Consider the following 25228-nt stretch of genomic DNA (forward strand, 5'->3'; position numbering starts at 1 on the left):
TCTTCCATGCGGCTCACATGGCCAAGCCATCTCAAGCGCCACTGGCTCAGTAGTGTGTACAAGCTGGGGATGTTGGCCGCCTCGAGGACTTCTGTGTTGGAGATACGGTCCTGCCACCTGATGCCAAGGATTCTCCGGAGGCAGCGAAGATGGAATGAATTGAGACGTCGCTCTTGGCTGGCATACGTTGTCCAGGCCTCGCTGCCATAGAGCAAGGTACTGAGGACACAGGCCTGATACACTTGGACCTTTGTGTTCCGTGTCAGTGCGCCATTTTCCCACACTCTCTTGGCCAGTCTGGACATAGCAGTGAAAGCCTTTCCCATGCGCTTGTTGATTTCTGCATCTAGAGACAGGTTACTGGTGATAGTTGAGCCTAGGTAGGTGAACTCTTGAACCACTTCCAGCGCATGGTCGCCAATATTGATGGATGGAGCATTTCTGACGTCCTGCCCCATGATGTTCATTTTCTTGAGGCTGATGGTTAGGCCAAATTCATTGCAGGCAGCCGCAAACCTGTCGATGAGACTCTGCAGGCACTCTTGAGTGTGAGATGTTAAAGCAGCATCGTCAGCAAAGAGGAGTTCCCTGATGAGGACTTTCCGTACTTTGGACTTCGCTCTTTGACGGGCAAGGTTGAACAACCTGCCCCCTGATCTTGCGTGGAGGAAAATTCCTTCTTCCGAGGACTTGAACACATGTGAAAGCAGTAGGGAGAAGAAAATCCCAAAAAGTGTGGGTGCGAGAACACAGCCCTGTTTCACGCCACTCAGGATAGGAAAGGGGTCTGATGAGGAGCCACCATGTTGAATTGTGCCTTTCATATTGTCATGGAATGAGGTGATGATATGGTAACCTACTCGTTATTAACTGCCCATCCACCTGGTGTCTGCCAGGTGGTTGGGTTTAAAATTGATCCTTTTGCCTTTTTTGGTGTGAATTCTGAACAGATCTCCAGTCGTGAAAATGAGCGTTTCTCCTTGTGTTGTGTTTTGATGTTCCAATCATCAACCTAATGGCCTATTTCTGATTTCCAACTAGAGGCGAACTGATGAGATTGTAACTATGCTTTCACATTGCCCTCCTGCTACTCTTGTAAACATGGCATATCAACTGTCAGCATCTCAACATTTTCAAAAAGGAACACACATAGTCAATAAGCATTGGATACTGGCCAACCTCTCTGCCAGCATTTACACACGGGTCACACTTGCGTTGACATTTATAACATCGTAAAGCATCTCAAGGCACTTCATGAGAGCATTATCAAACAAAATTTGACACCGAACCAGGTAAGGAGATATAAAGGCAGGTGACCAAAAGTTTGGTCAAAGAGATCGGTCTTATGGAACATTGAAAACAAAGAAAGAGTGGTAGAGAGGCAGAGCTGTTTGGGGAGGAAATTAGGGCCCGGGAAGCTGAAGGCATGGCTGCTAAAGGTGGAGCAATGAAAATCGGGGATGCTTAAAATGCCAGAGTTGGAGGAGCACATATTCTGGTAGGTTGTAAAGCTGGAGGAGATTACAGAGACAGTGATAAGCATGACCATTGAGGGATTTGAAAACCAGAATGAAAATTTTAAAATCGAGCTGCTTAACCTGGATCCAGTATAGGTCTCAGAGCACAGGGCTGATGGGTGAATGGGACTTGGTGTGAATTAGGACACAGGCAGCAGAATCATCTTAACCACAAATTGAACGGAGGGGATCTACTTTCTGAAGCAGTAAGAATGTCCTTTACAAAAGGTCTATTTACAAAGGTTCCCATGGTTTTATTATGGATGGTTGATGTTCCCACGTTCCATATTAGCACTCCTGGTTCAGAGTTCCTCCCTAGAAGAACGCCTATTGAGAATCTAGGCATGGAGCACACCTCATCCTGTGCAATGCTTTACATTGAACTTTACAACACAGAAACAGGCCATTCGGCCCAACTGGTCCATGTTGGTGTTTATGCCCGACATGAGCCTCCTCCCACCCTACTTCATCTCACCCTATCAGACATAGCCTTCTATTCCTTTTTCCCTCACGTACTTATCTAGCTTCCCCTTAAATGCATCTGCTCTATTTGCCAAAACCACTTCCTGTGATGGTGAGTTCCACATTCTAACCACTCTCTGGGTGAAGAAGCTCCTTCTGAATTCCTTGTTGGATTTATTAGTGACTATCTTATATTTATGATCAGATACAGTGGCGCAGTGGTTAGCACCGCAGCCTCTCAGCTCCAACGACCCGAGTTTGGTTCTGGGTACTGCCTGTGCAGAGTTTGCAAGTTCTCCCTGTGACCGTGTGGGTTTTCGCCGGGTGCTCCGGTTTCCTCCCACAGCCAAAGACTTGCAGGTTAATAGGTAAATTGGCCATTGTAAATTTCCCCTAGTATAGGTAGGTGGTAGGAGAGTCGAGGGAAGGTGGGGATGTGGTAGGGGACATGGGATTAATGTAGGATTAGCATAAATGGGTGATTGATGGTCGGCACAGACTCGGTGGGCCGAAGGGCCTGTTTCAGTGCTGTATCTCTCTATGACTCTATAGCTTAACATCAGTGGTAGGAAAGATATTGGAATCTTTATTCAAAGGAGTAATAGAAAAGTGTTAAGAAACCAAAATATAACAGAAATAAGTTTGATCCATTCATTTTAATGTATTGAGATCACTAGTTTGCAGAACCCACTCCCAATATTTTCTGCAACATAAGCAGACTTTATTTGATAAACGGGTTAACCCTTCTTTAAGATGGTGATGTAGAGACTCAACCTCAAGGCATTTGTCCCCTCTCCATTCAGCAACCAGTGACATGTGCAAGAACAGAGTTTACATAGATGAAGGTGTCTGTAACAGACATTTTATTTCTAATATTCTTTCAGCCTCTATGAAATTAATTTTGATATAAAAACTTACAGCTTTAAATTTAATTAAAAACGTATCAAATGACTTTACATTCAAAGTAACTTACATATTTTTGAATAATTAAGTGATGGTGAACAAATACAAATTGTACATTTTTTTGTTATATAAAAACATAATACGTACATTGTGTTTAAGGTGTTTATAATTGCACAGTAACAAATGATTGAGAGTATTTTACACCAGCTGCATGGGTTGAAGGGTTACGTTCTGAGCGGGAGAGCAAAATTTTAAGAAAATTCACTGAGATAAAGACCTGATAAATTACACCCTTTATAAACTGTCGATACTAAGCCAGTCGGAGCTACTTTTTGTAGTTGGAACCCCTAACTTCAGTATACGTTGTCCCATAAAAGTAGCTGTCACACTGTAATCAGAAGCACTGTTAGTACTGCACTCTGTCGATGGAAAAACTTGGATTTGCAGTTCTGAAAGATGGAACCTTTTTTAACAAAATCTTTGATTTGTTCATACTGGGAGAGAGGGGCAAGATCAGGGCTATTTTCTGGTCTATTTGAACCTCCAGCCTTGCAACTGTCAACTGCATAATGTCTATCACAAGGCTCTTATTAACCCTGCACTAATGACGCTTAATCAGCAATAGATAAATAGTTAACTGGTGATTCCAATCATTGCACAGCCATGAAAAGAAACTTACATTCCCCCATCTTAGAAATCACAGGATAAATAAAGCAGCTGACAGTGGGCTCTTAAATCAGTCAGAAATAATGCCTTGCATTTATCTAGCACTGTGCAACTCTTAGCCTCTCAGAAGCATCTCAAAAGCACTTCATGCACAGTTAGCTGAAGTGCAACGACTGTTTTGCCAACAAGTATAGCAGCCGTTTTTTCCCATGTTTCCTGTTACTCCAAGTATGCCCATGAGCAGAATGGCCAGTTAATCTTGGTTGTGGTTGAGGGAGGAAGGCTGAAGGAGGCAACAGGAGAGCTTTGAATAGAGCCATGGGATCTTTCACATCCTAAAGAGAAAGAATTTGCATTTATGTAGCGCCTTTCACGATCTCAGGATGCCCCTTTAAAGCTAGTGAAGCACTTTCGAAGTGTCGTCACTTTTGCAATGTAGGAAATGCGGCAACCAATTTGCACACAGCAAGATCCCACAAACAGCAATGTGATAATGACCAGATAATCTGCTTTAGGTGTTGGTTGATGATAAATATTGTCCTGGAGACCAGTGACATCTCCCCTGCTCTTTTTCAAATAGTGCTGTGGGATATTTTACGTCTATCTGAGTGGACAGACAGGGCCTTGGTTTAATGTCTCATCCAAAAGACGGAACCTCTTGCAGTGCATCACTCCCTCAGTACTGCACTGGAAGTGCCAGCCTAGTATTTGTGCTCGCGTCTCTGAAGTGGAACTCAAATGCACAACCTTCTGACTCCACAGTGAGAGTGCTAACTACTGCTGATGCCTACCACCCAACAGACGGGCAACGTTTGAGATCTCATCTGAACAACAGCACCTTGGGCATTGCACGGGTCTTCTGTGTTGCTCTGGTTGCTTGATCAGTTTACTTGCTTAGGTGGGTAAAACTGGAGTAACTGAAAAGGGAGCGCGATGGCCTTAAGGAGAGCTTACAGCTTAAGTCTTGGAAAGAGATTACGAAGGGTGAAGTAAAGCTTATGTGCGCTCTGTACACTCATGTATACTTGTGTACACTCTGTATACTCATGCTTATGTTTGCGGAATTATCAATTAATCCCCAACCATGGGGGACACAGAGATTTCTCCAATGATCATCTGTACTGAAATTGTGAACCCATTGCTGATCGTATGTTTATAGTTTTTTGTTCGACATAATATGGTGATGATCTCTTCCCCCAGTGTGTAAAAAGGCTGGGCAAGACCATAGAACCAAGGAAAAATTACAGCACAGAAGGAGGCCATTCAGCCCGTTGTGTCCGTGCCAGTTTATAGACTGGTTTATAGATTTGATGGAAAAATGGACAATCACAGCAAGTGATCCATGTTAAGGATTCCCGAATCCCATGGGATCCAACTTGTTCAGTCACTCTGGAGCAGTGGCTTGGAGGAACCTTACCATTGACCCATATTTCTAAACCAGTAAAATTCCTGCTATTACAATTATTTTCAAGTACAACATGACTCATTGAAAAGTATTTTAAGCAGAGGCCAAGAAGTGAATTTTAATTTTGACTGACCTGCTTTGTGCTGAAAGCAATGCCAGTTTAACTGTCTTGAAAATTCTAATCTTGCCTGGATTGTTGAGGTGTGTCCTTCGAAAAACTGGAAATGCACAGGAGCTGCATCAGTATTTGAAGTCTAGTGACTGGTTCAGGTGTAGTTCTGATGAAAAACGCAGACCTGTAACATTAACCTGATCTCTTTACAGATGCTGACATGCCTGCTGTGTATAATCAGTTTTTAACCCAGAAGTGCAGCATTTGCAGGTTTCTCCGTTCTAACCCCAACAACCGTGTTTATTGCAGCTGCTCCAGCTATAGCTTTCTATTGAAGGCTGCAGAGTTATTGGGTGAGGAGGGTGGTGCACAGCCGTTGTAAACAGCGACACTATCTCTTCATGTCCAGTTCTTCATCAACACCTTTGCTTCTCACTTTCCTTCACCTTCCTTTCTTGCAGCAACTTGGTTCAGTGTCTGCCTGTGCTGTGAACTTTCCAGCAGCACTGAGCTATCACACGTGCCGTATTGGTAACACTGACACCTCTGATGTTGTCTGATAACACTCCTGTGTAGTGCCTTAGGACGTTTTACTACATTCAATGAACTGTATAAAGTTGCTGTTAACTGTTGAGATACTGCTGCAAATGTCAGCCTGTAGGGTGACCAGGTCTGAGAGGAAGTGACAAACTGTGAGTGACTAATCCTAGTGACTGTTCCAGCATATCATTAGCAGTTCAAATCACTCCCATTCTGCTCCCTGTGGAACAACATTTTAATTGTTTGCAGTTGAGTATTGATGTGTCTCTTCATGGTAATCTTGCACAAAGCCAATAGTTTTGCTTTCCTTTTGAGATCAGTTTTAAGCTCATCAAGAACGAGAAAGGATTGAAGCTCATAAAGCTTGTCCCTCTAGCCTGTTTATCTCTAACCATTGTTTAGTTGATAATTCTAGAAACATCAACTGATTGTGTAGTCTCCCAAATCTGGTTACATGCACCAGACTTTAACACAAAGAGTTTTAATGATGTCTTTATTTTCTAAAGCTCATTACCAAGGTGCTGGTTAAAGTCATTACTGAAACCTGCTACGTAAGTTCGATACTTTGGTTTCTGAACTTCAGCACTGTCATTTAAATCCCTTAAAGCACTCAGCCAGTATAAATATTGGGTTTAATTTCCAGAAAGCAAAACTGGACCAGTTTCTCCAAACCACTGCAGTTTTTAAAAGATCCTCCTGTATATTACCAGACCTGCAAATAAGATCGAGACCAGATGATTATTGACCTTTTTTCTGGCAACCTTGGATTCAGTCTCATCATCACGGTTACTGTTTGTGGCTGTGTTGATTTGCAAGTAAGACTCTTAGACAGAATATGTGTTGGATTATAAGGAGCCAGAGAGTTGTATTCCATTCCCACTAAGAATGGTGATAAACCAATAGCAAATTATCAACTTTGAATTGGTTAATTTGAAAGTACACACTACTTGACTACAATGCATTTGGACCTTAACGGGAAAAATGTGTAATTTTACAGTGATTATAGAAGGAGGCGATTCGGCTCATTGTACCTGCACTCTTTGAAAGCTATCCAATTTATCCAACTCCCCTGCTCTTTCCCCATAGCCCTGCAAAATTTTCAACTTGAAGTGTTTATCCAGTTCCCTTTTGGAAATTATTATTGAATCTGCTTCCACCGCCCTTTCAGGCAGTGCGTTCCAGACCACAACAACTCACTGCACAACAAACATTTCTTCTCATCCTGTCTCTTATTTTTTAACCAGTAATTGGCAGTTCCCACATGGGTTCCAGTCAGGCAATAAACTTATTTATGCTGTCCGGCTCCCAGTGAAATTCTGCCAACCAGGAGCAAGCCTGTGCAACTCCCAATTGTGGAATCTTAAATAAGAGGGAGGGGGAACCAACCCAAGTACTGCAGACCATTTCCTCCCCAGGATCCTCGCTGCAATGTCACGAAAATGGCTGTATAACTGCACCCTAAATGGATGTTGGCACTTCACTTAACGAATGCTACCTTGAAGTTTTGCAGTGGGTTGACATGGATTTTTTTTTTTTAAACCAGTGTTAACGTTTTTATAAGTGTCAGTGGCCTCCAGGGCTCACTGGTGGATGGGTTTTGTTTCTTTAAAATATAACAGGAAAAAAAGAGTGCTCGCGCAGAACTGGGCCTTGTAGCACAGTTAGACAAACCAGCAGTACCAGTACAGACAACGACCTGTTTGGTGGTTTTTGTTCTTGTGTGTGCTTGGTCGGGATTAAGGAACCAATAGTTCATTTGAGTTGAGCATATAGTGAGAGAATAAAAAGCTGAAGAGTAATTTGCTAAATATAGCAATCATCATTTGCCAGTAATTCTGAGATTGATGAGCTAGTTGGGACCTACTCAAAACAGAATGACTCAGTAAGCTAATATTTTAGATGCGCTGTTTGAAGGGGGGAGGAGTCTGTCAGTAGTCAACTTGCAACATAAAAAAGTGTTACGCATAAGGACACATATAGAGCTTCGAATGGCTTTGATGCTGAGAATAAGAAAGGCGCAGACTTTACTTCAGCTTTGAGGCAAGGTAGCGGGAGTAAATAATTTTTGCTTTCAAAAAATAATCCGGATGAGTTTGGGGGTTCTGTACATTAAGTTTGAATCATCATTCTCAGGTGATTTCTGTGATATTTTTACTCCTCACACATGCCATTTTAAGCTTCAATGCTCCCTCATGTTGCAAGTTTTGTTTTGCATTATGCGCAGTTGAGAGGATATTTTGTCTGTCAGTCTGTCCGCACAGATATACAGGTAGGTCAGGCTAAGAGTAGTCCAGGAAAAACTGATTACAGTGTTGGACTAAAAGCTTCAGCTTAATACAGTTTTCTGTCCTTGCACTTCTGGTTGGTAGCTGTACATTGCACATGCTGAGATCCAATGCATGTTTCAGGCAGGTAAGGCTCCTCACCAGGAGCACGTCATTGGAATATTGCGCTTCATGGAATAACACAGTGAAAAACCCTTCCCATTCCTGCATTGAGATCCAAATGCCCTGTTTAATTGCCCGTGTTGTAAAACCAAACAAAAGATCCATCAGCCCTCTCGTTCAAACAGCCTGCAGTTCGGGCTGCGGCTGTCTCCTGAATTAAGTTATGCAACTGAACAACACATTGCTCTGAGAAGTGCAAGTCCTAGCTTTTCACACACAGCCAACTGAGACCAGGTCCCGTCTGCACTAATAGTCATTTCTGATCGTCATGCCGGTCCAGTAGTAGTCCACATTTGTTCTGCACACATTACAGTATGTGCAATTACACACCTCAATTTTAAATTGTTTTCAAATCCCTCGAAGGCTTTGCACCCCAACTCCCCAATCTCTGTAACCTGCTCCAGCCCTGCAACTCTTGAGATCTCTGCACTCCTCCAATTCTGGCCTCTTGAGCATCCCCGATTTTAATTGCCCCACCATTGGTGGCCATGCTTTCAGCTATCTGGGCCCTAAGCTCTGGAATTTCTTCCCTAAATCTCTCAACTTCTCTCTCCTCCTTTAAGACTTTCTTTAAAACCTACCTTGTGACCCCGCCCCCCCTCCCCCCATCTCCTGATATCTCCTTATGCAGCTATATGTCAAATTTTGTTTGGCACCTTGGAGCTTTTACTATGTTAAAGCTCCTATATAAATGCAAGTGGTTGTTGGTGTATATGTGTTTGAAATTTTTTTGGTCATTCTTCTCTATTTAAAAAAGGACTTCATTCTTTCAGGTTTGCATTGACAGCTTTAGCGAATCACTATGGACCAGAACCATTAAACGTACCTGTAACTTTCTGCATCGAGCTCCAGGTGACCTGCCTTGGAGATTGTTCTGATTTTTAAAACTGAGCAGTGATTGTCTCAATCATTCAGTAATACTGTTTTACTATAAACACCCATAAACACTGCAATAGCCCGAAATTTTACTCTCTGATTATGTACAGAAGAAAAATTGACATGACAGTCAACCATAATACTGACAAACAATTTACAATTCGAGCTCATGATGGCACAAGACCCATTGTAGACTATGATATGTGGCTACATAGGTAATACTGACCATCCAAACCCTACAGAATGGCACTGGCACAAGAGGGATCCCTTGCTTTGAAAATACAGCACTGCTGTTGTCAAAATTGAGCAAGCTGCCTCTGCACAGAACTTCATTTGATGAGTGAGGCAAGTAGCTTGTTATTTTGAAGCCAGCTTGTTGGCTGACACTGGGACTTGCAGCAGATTTGGGAGTGAATCATTCAATCTGCATTAAGTACAGAGATTCAGGGTATTTCTTGTGTTGGACCAAGTCACTTGTCTTTTCCTAGCTCCCCCTCCCACCCCAACCCATTAGAGTGTGTTTGGAGAGAAAATGTTCATGTTGACATGACAGCACACAAGCAAGTGACACAGATTAAAATTTCCTAGAGAGGTAGATAGGACAAAATACTGCTGCAGTGCAGGAATGTGCTATTCAGGAGCGCTTTTTTTTACTTAATTAAATCATCTCGAAAGCAGTGAGTTGTGCACTGTGTGCGCACACACACTCATCTGGTAGCTGCCATGGGTTGCGTCTGTGCAAGCTTTCTATCTTGGACGTGAGGCACACCTCACTGACCAAGACTGGATCTGGCTCGGAATCTGAGTTTTGAGAGTCCAAATGGGTCGAGCATTAGACAGTAATTGTGCTTGTCTGTTGTGGGTCAGGAGGGGGAAGAGAGAGGACATGACTTGACAGACCTATACAGATATTCCATGCGTAGGCAGATACGCATTACACTGGCTAATTGCCTAGCTTTGTTAGCAATTTAGCTAACTTACACCAGTAAACTCAAGTGTATTGGTGCATTACAGATTAATAATGGTGTTCACTCACCCCCACGAATGAAGATATTGACTGCCCATTAAAGCAAAGATCTTGCATAATGTGTTGCTACATTGTCCTTAATTCATATCTCAGTTGAAATTCGCAGTTGACCTGAAAAGGGCTTTAGTCTGCAATTTTCAACATAGTCTGATTACTACATAAAACTGCTGGAAGTTACATGAGGGGGTATATTTCATTGTGTATCCATTTGTAAATGCTTTCTGTCAAATCGTACCACCTTCTGTTCATCTGCTCCAACTGCCATGATCCTATATGTGGCACATGCCAGTTTATGCGTGTATCACTTTGGGGAGTCGGGCACAATCTCTGCAAAAAGAAAAGAAATGAAGTAAAATCAAGTTTTACATTTAATACCTAAGTAATTACATTTTATATATATCTATATCGTATATACTGTTATGATTTCATTTTTTTGTTTAAAATATTTATGAAAGAATTTATGGTTAAGATGAATAAATGTGGACCATGGTTTTTTTGTTTTGAAAAGGAAGTCATCAAGGGCACTGAGGGAGCCAGATTGGCAACAGTGCTCCTGGTTATCACCATGACTGGGGTTAGGCTTAGTGCAGATCCCTGGCAACGGGCAGAAAAGTGATGAGCACTCCTTTGATTGGACAAGCCCAGTAGTAACAGAGCACACCTGGGTTGGGCAGAAAAAACTCACCAAGCTTTTTGTTTGTTAGTCAGTGTGTGCGCGTGCACGAGTGCGTGCTCATACCTTCTGGAAAGAGATAAAAGTCAAGTGCTGCTGAAGTGTCAAAAAAGGCCAGAAAAAGGAGAGAATTCCAAGGAAGAACAGAAGACTACAACCCAGCTCGCTTTCCTGCAATTCTTTAAAAGATTCTGTGAAGCATGTCTCATCTGCTATCTTTTCAAGGGTGGGCAAGTGATCTGCCCGGGTGTGGGGTTTTTTTTGTCTGTAATAGAGCTCTGATCGAGAAATCCAATTTATCTTTTTTTGGTTAACCAGTGTATATATATGTATGTGTGTGAGTGTGAAGGGACTAAGGTGAAATTGGACTTTAATATTTGTTTCAGGTAGAAAGGGGACTTCAATGTTGGATTTTTTTTAAAAATGGATTGATGTGATATTGTTTTACTTCATTCCTAGTTAAGACTTGTTTCATAATCTGTTAAGTTTGTTGTACAGTAAAGAAACCTGGTTAATGTGTTCTATTCTGGGGGAAATAGTGTATCTGATTATTTCAATAAGTGTGAAAATTTTAAAAATACATTGTGACCTGTGGAGAGGTGGGACTGAAGTAACAGTGCACTCCTCCTACCTCAGTCGTAAAAATACATATATATTATACATAGAAAGCAGCATTGGATCAAAGCCATTCAGGACAGTGTTATCTCTCCAGATTGTGTAAAGATTTGTTGTTTGAACATAGCCATTCAGATTATGGCTCCTACTTCCTGTTCCTGCCTACACTCGTCATCGATATTTCCAAACGTGGATCAGAAGGCCGTACGCAATCTCCCCATGAACGAAAGATTTTGTTGGATACTCGCAACGGTAGAAAAAAGGAAAATTTCCCAAAGCTATTATGAAGTGTTAGAAAAATCAGTTTGACTTTGGTTCTCTTCACTTACGGCTAACTTTTGTTCAAGTTAGTCAAGTCCTCAGAGAGGGAGGACGGTCCTTCACAAACTGTTTCCTCAGGCAGGAGGGGCGGGAGCCAGAGGAGACACTGATCTAAAATAATTGGCAAGGAGGCTAGGGTGCCGAAGATGAGTTTTTCTTCTTTACGCAGCAAGTTATGATGATCCGGAATGAACTGCAAGTTAACCCGTTATTTTGATAATTTGTCATTTGTTCTTCCAGAACCTCCTGCACAGAGGCACTGCCTCTAATAGTCATCAATAGTTAATGTAATATATTCACAGGGGACTGTTGTCTCACTGTTCATTCATCTTGTTGGAGTTGTTGCTTTTTAATTCCTGAAAAATAGTACAGAGCTGTGTTCATTCACCTTTTCCAAAGGTGGCGATGAAGCTGTCATATCGTTAGGTTGTAATAAGGTTTTTTAACTGTGGCAGTGGGAGTAGAAATGTTGAATAATGTCATGAATTTTCAGTGCTGAGGTCGATTTGTACCTGACTCTGTCTTAACAGGAAGTGGTTTTCTGTGGCATCGTGGGCTTGTGCAATAGTTTTCAACCTATGAAGTGGTTGGAATCCTGGCAATTAATACCTGTATTTCCTGCTATTTTACTGCTGTGTGTGATTTTTGTATTACAAAATCTTGCTCTTTTTAATTTCTGTGCATCTTCTATCCTCTATGTTGCAAGTTCCAGGATTGACAGTGAAAGTGTATGCTGATTATTTTCTGCATAATGGGACTGCTGTGTTATTGTGTGTTTGTTGAGGTGAGGGATGTTCCTGAGGCCTTTTTTGTACACCCGCAGTCACCAAGAAATTACGTTAAATGGAAATATAAAATTGGACGAGGTGTAAAACCGACTGCCAATTTGCAATCGTCCATTGTGCACTGTGGCAAAAAGTCAAAGTTACCCTCTCTGCATTTACAATGTGTCTCATACATAGCGATCAGAGATCTTTAGCCCATAAAGTGCTGGATTACTTTGGTTTCCTTTCACTCTAACCTTTTCCAGCCCTACAACCCTCCGAGATCTCGGTTCAGCTCCAATTCTGGTCTCTTGCGCATTCCCGATTTTCATTGCTGCACTTTTGGTGGCTGTGCCTTTAGCTGCCTCGGCCTTAAATTCTGGAATTTCCTTCCTAAACCTTTCTGCCTCTCTATCTCTCCCTCCTTTTAAGAAGTCCTTAAAACCTACCTGTTTGATCAAGCCTTTGGTCACCTGTTCTAATATCTCCTTGTGTGGCTCGGTGTCAAATTTTGTTTGATAAACCTCGTGTGAAGAGCTTTGGGACATTTTAGGCGCTATTTAAGTGCAAGTTGTTATTTCGCTTTAAGTTCAGTATATCTGGAAATGCGTGCAACATTTAAGTAGCACTTGACTGCAATGTCTCAGTGTGATGCACCAGTTAGTGTGCACAGCCCTAACCATCTCTGCAAAAGCTTCTGGCTGTTAACCACAGTACCACTGCCTGCCCAGGTATGAACACAGTTGCTGTAGCTCTCTGACTGCAGTATTTACACCTCTCTATTGAAGTCCGGTTTTAATCGGGTTTCAGCATGTTCAGACCTCAACAGTGCAAAATATAAATTAAAAAGGTTGTAACTCCCTCTCCCTCTCCCCCCCCCCCCCCCCCCCCCCGCCGTGCTCTCCCTTCGCCCCCCCCGCGCTCTCCCTTCGCCCCCCCCCGCACTCTCCCTTCGCCCCCCCCCGCACTCTCCCTTCGCCCCCCCCCGCACTCTCCCTTCGCCCCCCCCCCGCACTCTCCCTTCGCCCCCCCCCGCACTCTCCCTTTGCCCCCCCCCGCACTCTCCCTTTGCCCCCCCCCCGCGCTCTCCCTTCGCCCCCCCCCGCGCTCTCCCTTCGCCCCCCCCCGCACTCTCCCTTCCCCCCCCTCGCGCTCTCCCTTCCCCCCCCCGCGCTCTCCCTTCCCCCCCCCTCGCGCTCTCCCTTCCCCCCCCTCGCGCTCTCCCTTCCCCCCCCTCGCGCTCTCCCTTCCCCCCCCCTCGCGCTCTCCCTTCCCCCCCCCTCGCGCTCTCCCTTCCCCCCCCTCGCGCTCTCCCTTCCCCCCCCTCGCGCTCTCCCTTCCCCCCCCTCGCGCTCTCCCTTCCCCCCCCCCTCGCGCTCTCCCTTCCCCCCCCCTCGCGCTCTCCCTTCCCCCCCCCCTCGCGCTCTCCCTTCCCCCCCCCTCGCGCTCTCCCTTCCCCCCCCCTCGCGCTCTCCCTTCCCCCCCCCTCGCGCTCTCCCTTCCCCCCCCCTCGCGCTCTCCCTTCCCCCCCCCTCGCGCTCTCCCTTCCCCCCCCCTCGCGCTCTCCCTTCCCCCCCCCTCGCGCTCTCCCTTCCCCCCCCCTCGCGCTCTCCCTTCCCCCCCCCTCGCGCTCTCCCTTCCCCCCCCCTCGCGCTCTCCCTTCCCCCCCCCTCGCGCTCTCCCTTCCCCCCCCCTCGCGCTCTCCCTTCCCCCCCCCTCGCGCTCTCCCTTCCCCCCCCCTCGCGCTCTCCCTTCCCCCCCCCTCGCGCTCTCCCTTCCCCCCCCCTCGCGCTCTCCCTTCCCCCCCCCCTCGCGCTCTCCCTTCCCCCCCCTCGCGCTCTCCCTTCCCCCCCCTCGCGCTCTCCCTTCCCCCCCCCCTCGCGCTCTCCCTTCCCCCCCCCCCTCGCGCTCTCCCTTCCCCCCCCCCTCGCGCTCTCCCTTCCCCCCGCCCCTCGCGCTCTCCCTTCCCCCCGCCCCTCGCGCTCTCCCTTCCCCCCGCCCCTCGCGCTCTCCCTTCCCCCCGCCCCTCGCGCTCTCCCTTCCCCCCGCCCCTCGCGCTCTCCCTTCCCCCCGCCCCTCGCGCTCTCCCTTCCCCCCGCCCCTCGCGCTCTCCCTTCCCCCCGCCCCTCGCGCTCTCCCTTCCCCCCGCCCCTCGCGCTCTCCCTTCCCCCCGCCCCTCGCGCTCTCCCTTCCCCCCGCCCCTCGCGCTCTCCCTTCCCCCCGCCCCTCGCGCTCTCCCTTCCCCCCGCCCCTCGCGCTCTCCCTTCCCCCCGCCCCTCGCGCTCTCCCTTCCCCCCGCCCCTCGCGCTCTCCCTTCCCCCCGCCCCTCGCGCTCTCCCTTCCCCCCGCCCCTCGCGCTCTCCCTTCCCCCCGCCCCTCGCGCTCTCCCTTCCCCCCGCCCCTCGCGCTCTCCCTTCCCCCCGCCCCTCGCGCTCTCCCTTCCCCCCGCCCCTCGCGCTCTCCCTTCCCCCCGCCCCTCGCGCTCTCCCTTCCCCCCGCCCCTCGCGCTCTCCCTTCCCCCCGCCCCTCGCGCTCTCCCTTCCCCCCCGCCCCTCGCGCTCTCCCTTCCCCCCCGCCCCTCGCGCTCTCCCTTCCCCCCCGCCCCTCGCGCTCTCCCTTCCCCCCCGCCCCTCGCGCTCTCCCTTCCCCCCCGCCCCTCGCGCTCTCCCTTCCCCCCGCCCCTCGCGCTCTCCCTTCCCCCCGCCCCTCGCGCTCTCCCTTCCCCCCGCCCCTCGCGCTCTCCCCTTCCCCCCGCCCCTCGCGCTCTCCCTTTCCCCCCGCCCCTCGCGCTCTCCCTTTCCCCCGCCCCTCGCGCTCTCCCTTCCCCCCGCCCCTCGCGCTCTCCCTTCCCCCCGCCCCTCGCGCTCTCCCTTCCCCCCGCCCCTCTCTCGACCTCACCCCCGCCCCTCTCTCGACCTCACCCCCGCCCTCCCTCCCTGACTCCTCGCGCCTGCATTTATATAGCATCCCTTCACAAACTCAGGATATCCCGAAGCGCTTTACAACCAATCAAGTAACATTTGAAGTGTCATCACTGTTGGAATGTAGGAAAGGCAGCAGGCAATTTGCACACAGCAAGATCCCACAAACATCAATGTGATAATGACCGGATAAGCCACAGATTACCCAGAGAAGGGATGCCCGCCCCCCCCAAAAGCACGCTGGGAGGGCATTTCATGTTACAAAGCGTCCTCCCCGCATGACAGGAGGCAGTCACCTGCTGCAGGTGAGATCCCGGTGGCAGCGGGAAGAGGCCCTTAATTGGCTGTTAAGAGGCCACTTAGAGCCTCAGTTAGCCTCTGTGTGGGGAGGCCATCGTCTGCCGACCTCACCCCCAGGAAGATCACTTGGCGATGGAGAGGCAATGGGCCCTCCACCGCCTCATGGTACTACATGCCCCCCACCCCCTGCCTCAGCGGGCAGCAGAAAATCTCAGCCATTGGTTGAGAGAGAAATATTGACCAGGGCACCAGGGAGAACTTCTCTGCTCCTCTGTACAATAGTGCAAAGGGATCATTTCACCTCAGAGGATAGACAGGGAGTCAATTTAACAACTCAACTGAAAAATGTAACCTTCAAGAGTGCAGCACTCCCTCAGTACCATCAATACTGGGACAGACATGTCAGCAAAGATCTTTGTGCTCAAATTTCTGAAGTGGCTGTTGAACCCGCAACCTTCTGTCTCAGTGGTCAAGAGTGCAACAGACTGAGGCACGACTGACATTTAAGAATTCAGAGGTTGCACAAGTGAGGCATTTATAGGGCATCCATTGGTCACTGCCCGATACAAATATGACAGTTTTCGTAACATTCCCACGCACGCAATAGATGGAAGAAAACCAGCCTACCCAGTATTGGAAAGAATCGTGGAGCGGTCTCGGGGGAAAGCGGAGTGTTGGGTTCAGAGAGGAGATGGCGATCGGAGTCTGACTGAAGCCGGCTGCGGATATCTGGTGCTCTTGATTTCATTTCTGAATTTTGAGCTGAAACTTCCTCAAATACGGGATTCTCCACTCCGATGGCCTCGCTGTAAATCCGAGAAACAAAGGTGACTATTTCATTCCTTGTTGATCTGGGATTGTTTAGTTCCATCAGTTAGTACAAAACAGTTTGATCGTTTCAGGGTAATTTCCCCAACTTTGTGTGTCACGATCCTTTATTTTAAAGGAAATTATGACTCTCCAATTTTTTTTTAAATTTTGCTCAGCATCCTGGAGCCTCCTGGGCCGTAGATAAACCCAATGAGCACATTAACCTACATCAAACTCAAACTGCTATCCATAGCAAATCCCAGTCCTCTGAGGAACTTCCCACCAATCAGGCAGCAGGGTTGAGCTAACCAGCAGGCCATTGGTATTTAAATCTGGGCACACCAGTGAAGAAGTAAAAGGCAAAGAGTAACTGAGCAAACGTTGTGGTGATACTCCCAGCAGCAAGCTGCGGTCTCGGGGTGGGGGGGGGCCCCCTGTGCGTTGGCGAGAGGAAGGAGAGCTGATTTTTTTTTTTGGTTTGTGGGTGTTGTTGGCAAGGCCAGCATTTGTTGCCCATCCCTAATTGCACTTGAACTGAGTGGCTTGCTTGGCCATTTCAGAGGGCTTTTAAGAGTCAATCACATTGCTGTGGGTCTGGAATCAAATTAGGCCAGACCAGATGAGGAAGTCAGATTTCCTTCCCTGAAGGACATTAGTGAACCAGGTGGGGTTTTTAAAACAATCGACAATGGTTACCATTAGACTAGCTTTTTTTTTTAATTCCAGATTTTTTAATTGAATTCAAATTTCACCATCTGCCAAGGTGGGATTCGAACCCGTGTCCCCAGAGCATTAGCCTGGGTTTCTGGATTTATAGCCCAGTGACACTTCCACCAAGCCACCGCCTCCCCTGCCCTGCTACAGAAAGACCTCCATCACTTCTGCCCCGAAGCCAGATGCTTAGAAGTCATGAGAAGTAGCCCATGGTCAATCTACCCATTTCCTTGGCTGGAATTTCGCAAAGCTGCCGATGCGGGCTCCGTGGCTAGGGGGAGGGAAGGTGCCGGAAGATCATTCCGGTGGCGGCCTGCCATGGTGTCCGACGCCAGGAACGCCGGGCTCAATCCTCTCAATCTTCCCCCGCCCCACCGCTGGGCGACAGGACCCGGATTAACATATTTAAATAAAGGCAATGCATGAATTTAAATCCAATACACAGCAATCTTAACTTGGGGCCACGATCTTCTGAGCGATGGTCGGCACTCACTCCTTCACTTTCCTGTTCAGGGAAAGCAGGCGCCACCTCGGTGGGGAAGGTGGGGGAGCAGCTTATGGTTTTCAGTGAGGGGAGGGGGGAGAGGAACGGTGTCGGATTTACATCACTAGTGTAAGGGGATGGTGGGAAGGGCGGGGTGACCTCTGCACTTGGTTCAGTTTGGTTAAATGTGAAAGGTTAAGTATTTTGTGGGGTGAGGGGAGGAGGGCGAATACGTAATTTACTTATCGGGGGGTAGGAAAGGGGCGATAGATTTGAAATCAGTGCATTGTGTGTGGGGGGGGGGGGGGTTGCTGTCCTATGAAAATGGCCCCCGCGCACAGGCAGCTGACGCCATTGCCAGTATCAGAGAGCCCGCCTCCTCTGCATGATGGTTTGGGGGGGGGCGGGCTGACTGTTGTAGATAAATTAGCCGCCGCACGCAACATCATGGTGGCGGCCACTTTTATCGCCCGCCGCCGCTCCTGACGATGGGTCAGTAAAATCGAGCCCCTTGTGTGGGAGGCAGCGTCTCTGCACTTCAGTGAATTATCTGCAGAATGGTAGGACCAAGTTCATTAAAGTGTTAAAGCAACATTATAGTAGAGAGATGAAGTACAGGTCCACTCCACTAAATACCCAATATTGCAATGGCTGTGTCGTGACTGGACAGAAAAAAAAATTAGAAGTAAGATTTATCGTTGATTTATCTGTTTACTCTCCCCGCCTCCATCATAGGCACTTCCTAGTGGACACTGTGGCTTGAATTGACTGAAGTTCTGGGACCTTGTGTACTCCTGTTTGACTAGGCAAAGAAAAGGATTAAATTCACTTGTTTTTAAAAAAATATTGTGAGGACAAAAAGACTTACCTATCCATTCGGACAAGCTCATGGGCTCCTGCAATGAAAAACAAGTTAGGTGAGACTGTTAGGTGCAGGTTTCTGTGGAAAAGGCTCAAACGATTTAACGATTTAAAGTTTTATAACTTAGATGTGAATTAAATCGAGTATACAGCACAGAAAAACGCCATTTGGCCCAACTGCTCAATGCCAGCATTGATGCTACACATGAGTCTTCATCTGACCCTCCCAGCACAGCCTTCCATTCATTTCTGCCTTGTACTTATCTCGCTTGCCCTTAAATGCATCTGAAGTCAAAGGTCTTTTTCCACCAGTAATATTTGATGATGTTCTGTCCCGCCACAGTCCACCTGCCTCAATGGGTGCTTGGAGCTCAGGGTCATTGCCCGACAAGTGGACTGTAACACTGCACCAATTAGCATGACAAAAAAAGGAAAGAAGTTACCAGCCCTTCGTTTTGCAAGCTGGAACTTCAGAACTGTGTGTCCTGGCCTGTAGGAAGACCTTACACAAATCAACGACTCTCGGAGGACCGCCATCATTAACAATGAGCTCAGTAGACTCAATGTGGACATTGCAGCACTTCAGGAGACACGCCTCCCTGCGAGCAGATCTCTAAGAGAGCAAGACTATACCTACTGGTAGGGTAGGGATCCTTAAGAACCAAGACAGCATGGAGTGGGCTTTGCCATCAGAAACTCTTTGCTCAGCATGATAGAACCACCTTCAAGTGGCACGGAACACATACTGTCCATCCGACTGCTCACCACCTCTGGTCCAGTACACCTACTCAGCACCTATGCTCCAACACTGCTCCTCACCTAAAGTTAAAGACCAGTTCTACAAGGAACTCCATAACATCATGAGCAGCATTCCTAATACCGAACATTTGGTCCTGCTGGGGGACTTTAATGCCAGGGTTGGGGCCGACCATGACTCATGGCCCTCCTGCCTCGGGCGCTATGGCATTGGAACGATGAATAAGTATAGACAGAGACTGCTGGAGTTGTGTACCTATCATAACCTCTGCATCACCAACTCATTCTTTCAAACTAAACCCTGTCACCAGGTTTCATGGAGACACCCAAGATCATGTCATTGGCACCAGCTGGACCTCATCATCACAAGGCGAGCCTCTATAAACAACGTCCAAATCACACGCAGCTTCCACAGTGCGGACTGCGACACCGACCACTCCCTGGTGTGCAGCAAAGTTAGACTCAAACCAAAGAAGCTACATCACTCTAAGCAGAAGGGCCGCCTGCGCATCAACACTAGCAGAATTTCTTATCCACGGCTGTTACATAAGTTTCTAAATACACTTGGAAAAGCCCTTCAAAACACTCCTGCAGGGGATGCAGAGACCAAGTATGCCCACATCAGAGATGCTGTCTATGACTCAGCAATGACCACCTTTGGCAAACGTGAGAAGCAGAATGCAGAAGATTTCAATCTCACTTTGAACAGCTGGAACCTGTCATAGCGCTAAGCGCACTGCACTGTTGAATTACAAGAAAGCTCCCAGCGAGTTAACATCCGTAGCACTTAAAAGTAGCCAGGAGCGCTGTGCAAATGACTACTGGCAACACTTATGCAGTCGTATTCAGCTGGCCTCCGACACCGGAAACATCAGAGGAATGTATGATGGCATTAAGAGAGCTTTTGGGCCAACCATCAAGAAGATCGCCCCCACCCCCTCAATTCTAAATCAGGGGACACGATCACTGACCAACGCAAGCAAATGGACCGCTGGGTGGAGCACTACCGAGAACTGTACTCCAGTGAAAATGTTGTCACTGAGACCGCCCTCAATGCAGCCCAGTCTCTGCCAGTCATGGATGAGCTGGACGAACAGCCAACAAAATCGGAACTCAGTGATGGTATTGATTCTCTAGCCAGTGGGAAAGTCCCTGAAATAATCAGAGTACCAAGCCTGCTATACTCTTAGCACTCCAAGAACTGCTTTGCCTGTGCTGGGATGAGGGAGCAGTACCTCAGGACATGCGCGATGCCAATATCATCACCCTCCATAAGAACAAGGGTGACCGCGGTGACTGCAACAACGACCGTGGAATCTCCCTGCTCAGCATAGTGGGGAAAGGCTTCGCTTGAGTCGCTTTTAACAGACTCCAGAAGCTGGCTGAGCATGTCTACCCTGAGGCACAGTGTGGCTTTCAAGCAGAGAGATCCACTATTAACATGCTGTTCTCCCTTCGCCAGCTACAGGAGAAATGCCGCAAACAGCAGATTCCCCTCTGTGTTGCTTTCATAGATCTCACCAAAGCCTTTGACCTCGTCAGCAGAACGTGGACTCTTCAGACTAGCAAAGATCGGATGTCCACCAAAGCTACTAAGTATCATCACCTCATTCCATGACAATATGAAAGGCACAATTCAACATAGCGGCGCCTCATCAGACCCCTTTCCTATCCTGAGTGGCGTGAAACAGGGCTGTGTTCTCGCACCTGCACTGTTTGGGATCATCTTCTCCCTGCTGCTTTCACATACGTTCAAGTCTTCAGAAGAAGGAATTTTCCTCCACACAAGATCAGATGGCAGGTTGTTCAACCTTGTCCGTCTTAGAGCGAAGACCAAAGTACGGAAGGTCCTCATCAGGGAACTCCTCTTTGCTGACGATGCTGCAGTAACATCCCACACCTAAGAGTGTCTGCAGAGTCTCATCAACAGGATTGCGGCTGCCTGCAATGAATTTGGCCTAACCATCAGCCTCAAGAAAACGGACATCATGGGACAGGATGTCAGAAATGTTCCATCCATCAATATCGGCGACCACACTCTGGAAGTGGTTCAAGAGTTCACCTACCTAGGCTCAACTAACACCAGTAACCTGTCTCTCGATGCAGAAATCAACAAGCGCATGGGAAAGGCTTCCACTGCTATGTCCAGACTGGCCAAGAGAGTGTGGGAAAATGGCTCACTGACACAGAACACAAAAGTCCGAGTGTTTCAAGCCTGTGTCCTCAGTCCCTTGCTCTACGGCAGCGAGGCCTGGACAACGTGTGTCAGCCAAGAGCGACGTCTCAACTCATTCCATCTTCACTGCCTCCGGAGAATCCTTGGCATCAGGTGGCAGGACCGTATCTCCAACACAGAAGTCCTCGAGGCGGCCAACATCCCCAGCTTATACACACTACTGAGTCAGCGGCGCTTGAGATGGCTTGGCCACGTGAGCCGCATGGAAGATGGCAGGATCCCCAAAGACACATTGTACAGCGAGCTCGTCACTGGTATCAGACCCACCGGCCATCCATGTCTCCGCTTTAAAGACATCTGCAAATGCGACATGAAGTCCTGTGACATTGACCACAAGTCGTGGGAGTCAGTTGTCCATGATCGCCAGAGCTGGCGGACAGCCATAAAGGTGGGGCTAAAGAGTGGCGAGTCGAAGAGACTTAGCAGTTGGCAAGAAAAAAGACAAAAGCGCAAGGAGAGAGCCAACTGTGTAACAGCCCCGACAACCAATTTTATCTGCAGCGCCTGTGGAAGAGTCTGTGTCTTTCGAATTGGCCTTTATAGCCACTCCAGGCGCTGCTTCACAAACCACTGACCACCTCCAGGCGCTTACCCATTGTCTCTCGAGACAAGGCGGCCAAAGAAAGGTCAAGGTCTTTTTCTGCCAGTAATATTTGATAATGTTGCTGAGAACAGTTTGTTTGTGCTACTTTGGTTGAGCCAAAATGGAAGCGGAGAAGGAAAGTATTGTAGAATGTCTCTGATTATAATCATCAGTTCCTGAAACCTCTGCTATTTCTATAATGCCTTCATCAAACGCTAATTAGGTTAGACTTTCTCTGAAGCTCAAACCACAGGTTTGAGTAAATTTCATCTAGGCTGACAATGACTGCAGTGCAACTTTGTGAAGGTGCTGTGCTACAAATATAGATTCAGACCATGGTAAATTAAAAGCAAAATACTGCAGATGCTGGAAATCTGAAATAAAAACAAGAAATGCTGGAAATACTCAGGTCTGGCAGCATCTGTGGAGAGAGAAGCAGAGTTAACTTTTCAGGTCAATGACCCTTCAGAACTGCCAGTGATCGCCAGAGCTGGCCTTATTGCAGAACTTCAGTTCTGATGAAGGGTCACTGACCTGAAACGTTAACTCTGCTTCTCTCTCCACAGATGCTGAGTATTTCCAGCATTTCTAGTTTTGATTCAGACCATGGCCCTGTCTCACTCTCGGGTGAATATCAAACACTGTGAACAATAATATTCTTCTCTCAGCCAACACAGGCAAAAACAGCTTAGCTGCTCATTCATCTTAACTTCCCACTCGATGCGGGATTTAGTTGTATGTAAAATAGATGCCCTGTTCACCCACATTACACACTGCACTTACAGGGCCACTCATTGCATGTGAAGTACAAGGATAGAGACATAAGATAAGGATGCTATATAAATGCAAACCTCTGGCATTGATGAAGCTTGGAGACTTTCATTACTGTAAACAGGAGAACATATATAGACAGGTAATGTCACTCCATCTAATTTTCAGAAGTATCTGATTATGAAATGGATTCTTCACTGCCATTCAGTATCAGAAATCTTGTTCGAGGCAAATACCTGTTATTTAAAGATGACACCAGGTGGTGTGGAGAAAATCAATCACTAATTTCTGCTCAATATAGCAGTGGAATAAAAGCACAAGTTGCACAGTGTTGTCAGTAATTGCGGGGGTCCCCGGGAGCGTGTCTGTATCTGCAGGGGGGTCCCCGGGAGCGTGTCTGTATCTGCAGGGGGGTCCCCGGGAGCGTGCCTGTATCTGCAGGGGGGTCCCCGGCAGCGTGCCTGTATCTGCAGGGGGGTCCCCGGCAGCGTGCCTGTATCTGCAGGGGGGTCCCCGGCAGCGTGCCTGTATCTGCAGGGGGGTCCCCGGCAGCGTGCCTGTATCTGCAGGGGGGTCCCCGGGAGCGTGCCTGTATCTGCAGGGGGGTCCCCGGCAGCGTGCCTGTATCTGCAGGGGGGTCCCCGGCAGCGTGCCTGTATCTGCAGGGGGGTCCCCGGCAGCGTGCCTGTATCTGCAGGGGGGTCCCCGGCAGCGTGCCTGTATCTGCAGGGGGGTCCCCAGGAGCGTGTCACTAGTGTCAGGGCATGTCACCATGCATGTTCGTAATTGCAAGGGGTCACTGGGAATACATCACTATTTGCAGGGGGTTGCTGCCCACAAATATCACTGGACGGCAGCTATGCAGTACCTATTGGCCTTTATTGCAACGGGATTAGAGCAAAAGAATAGGTAAGTCTTGCTACAGTTGTACAGGGCTTTGGCGAGATCACACCTGGAATACTGTGAGCAGTTTTGGTCTCCGTATTTAAGAAAAGATATACTTGCATTGGGGATGGTTCAGCCAAGGTTCACTAGATTGGTGCTTGGGATGAGGGGGTTGTCCTATGATGACAGGCTGAGTAAATTGGGTCGATATTCTCTAGAGTTCAGAAGAATGAGAGGTGATCTCATTGAAACGTACAAAATTCTGAAGGGGCTTGACAGGGTAGACACTGAGAGGTTGTTTCCCCTGGTTGGGGAATCTAGAACATGGGGACACAGCCTCAGGATAAGAGGCCAATTGTTAAGGACTGAGATGAGGAGAAATTACTTCACTCAAAGGGTTGTGAATCTTTGGAATTCTCTACCCCAGAGGGTTATGGATGCTCCATCGTTCAATGTATTTAAGGCTGGGATAGACAGATTTTGGTGTCTCAGGGAGTCAAGGGATACAGGGAGCAGGCGGGAAAGTGGAGTTGAAGCCAAAGATCAGCCATGATCGTAATGAATGACGGAGCAGGCTGTGATTTGCAGCGTTGCCATAAGCATGGGTATTTCACTTACTTCTCCTGGTGGCTGCTCCATGCCTCTGTTTGTAAATGAGGAGCAGAATCAGGGGCAATGACAAGATGCCAATCACACATCCCATAATGGCCAGAGCTGCAGCAGTGGTGGCTTGGGGAGATAATCAGAAAGCAAAGGATTATTCGACGTACACAACTCAGTGACACGTACAGGCACAGCGATTGATCAGAGGGTTAAACACATTTGCAACATTATCATTGGGTGATGCGGCACAGAAGGAGGCCATTCTGCCCATCGGGTCTGTTGTTGACCTATCTGATTATCTCACTCCCCTCCTCTTTCCCCAAAGCCCTGTAATATCCCTTCCAGTATTTACACAATTCCCTTTGAAATTTGCCAATACTTGGAATTTTAATGTTTATACTGTAACTTCATAACGCACACCTTCAGAATAGAAGGAACAGAGATTTTCTCTGTCTGAATCCTTGGGGCTAATCTCAGTGTTGTGGAATCGTGATAAAGCAGCCAGTAGCGAGTGGACAGCCCGTTTTATATCGCTCCCTGATTTTTATCCCTAATTGACCTCAGAAGGGCTGTCAATTCACTGTTTCTCCACTTTACACAATCGCATACAGTCAAAATTTAACCCCTTCTCTCCTGGCAAAGCGCGCACATAACCAGTAATGTCTATGACTTCTGTGTCAAGTTTTTAAAGGAAAAAATACGTTAAGACAGATTTGCCTCTGGGTACGCTTGACCCACAGAGGCAATTTGTGCAGGCTCCCTTATGCTTTGCAATCCTCGCTACCTAGTTTCCCACTACACAGGAACAGGGGGAGACCATTCAGCCCCTCAAGCATGTTGCATCATTCCATTGTGGCTGATCTCTGTCTTAAATCCATCTACCCACCTTGGTTCTGTCAACCATACTAACAAAAATGCACACTCTGGTAAGCATTACACCCAAACACAATACAAGGAAACTACTTCATAGAATCAC

At 47.7% G+C, this 25228-nt stretch overlaps 2 protein-coding genes across 13 annotated transcripts in view; one reads left to right on the forward strand and one right to left on the reverse strand.

The window, feature by feature from the left end:
* The window catches only part of cdh23 (cadherin-related 23), a 658884-nt gene that overhangs the window by 519732 nt on the left and 113924 nt on the right, over nt 1–25228 (forward strand). The gene's annotated exons all lie outside the window — the stretch shown is intronic.
* The window catches only part of vsir (V-set immunoregulatory receptor), a 48651-nt gene continuing 26039 nt past the window's right edge, over nt 2617–25228 (reverse strand). Inside the window, exons 4-7 of the mRNA XM_068020434.1 lie at nt 24268–24378; nt 18426–18453; nt 16177–16355; nt 2617–10282 (exon numbers count right to left, since the gene is read on the reverse strand). Of these exons, the coding sequence (XP_067876535.1) occupies nt 10257–10282; nt 16177–16355; nt 18426–18453; nt 24268–24378 (344 nt within the window). The 3' untranslated portion in view covers nt 2617–10256. The remainder of the gene's footprint in view (nt 10283–16176; nt 16356–18425; nt 18454–24267; nt 24379–25228) is intronic.

The sequence above is a fragment of the Heterodontus francisci genome, chromosome 42 (assembly GCF_036365525.1).
Source record: "Heterodontus francisci isolate sHetFra1 chromosome 42, sHetFra1.hap1, whole genome shotgun sequence".
In the NCBI taxonomy this organism is placed as follows: domain Eukaryota; kingdom Metazoa; phylum Chordata; class Chondrichthyes; order Heterodontiformes; family Heterodontidae; genus Heterodontus; species Heterodontus francisci.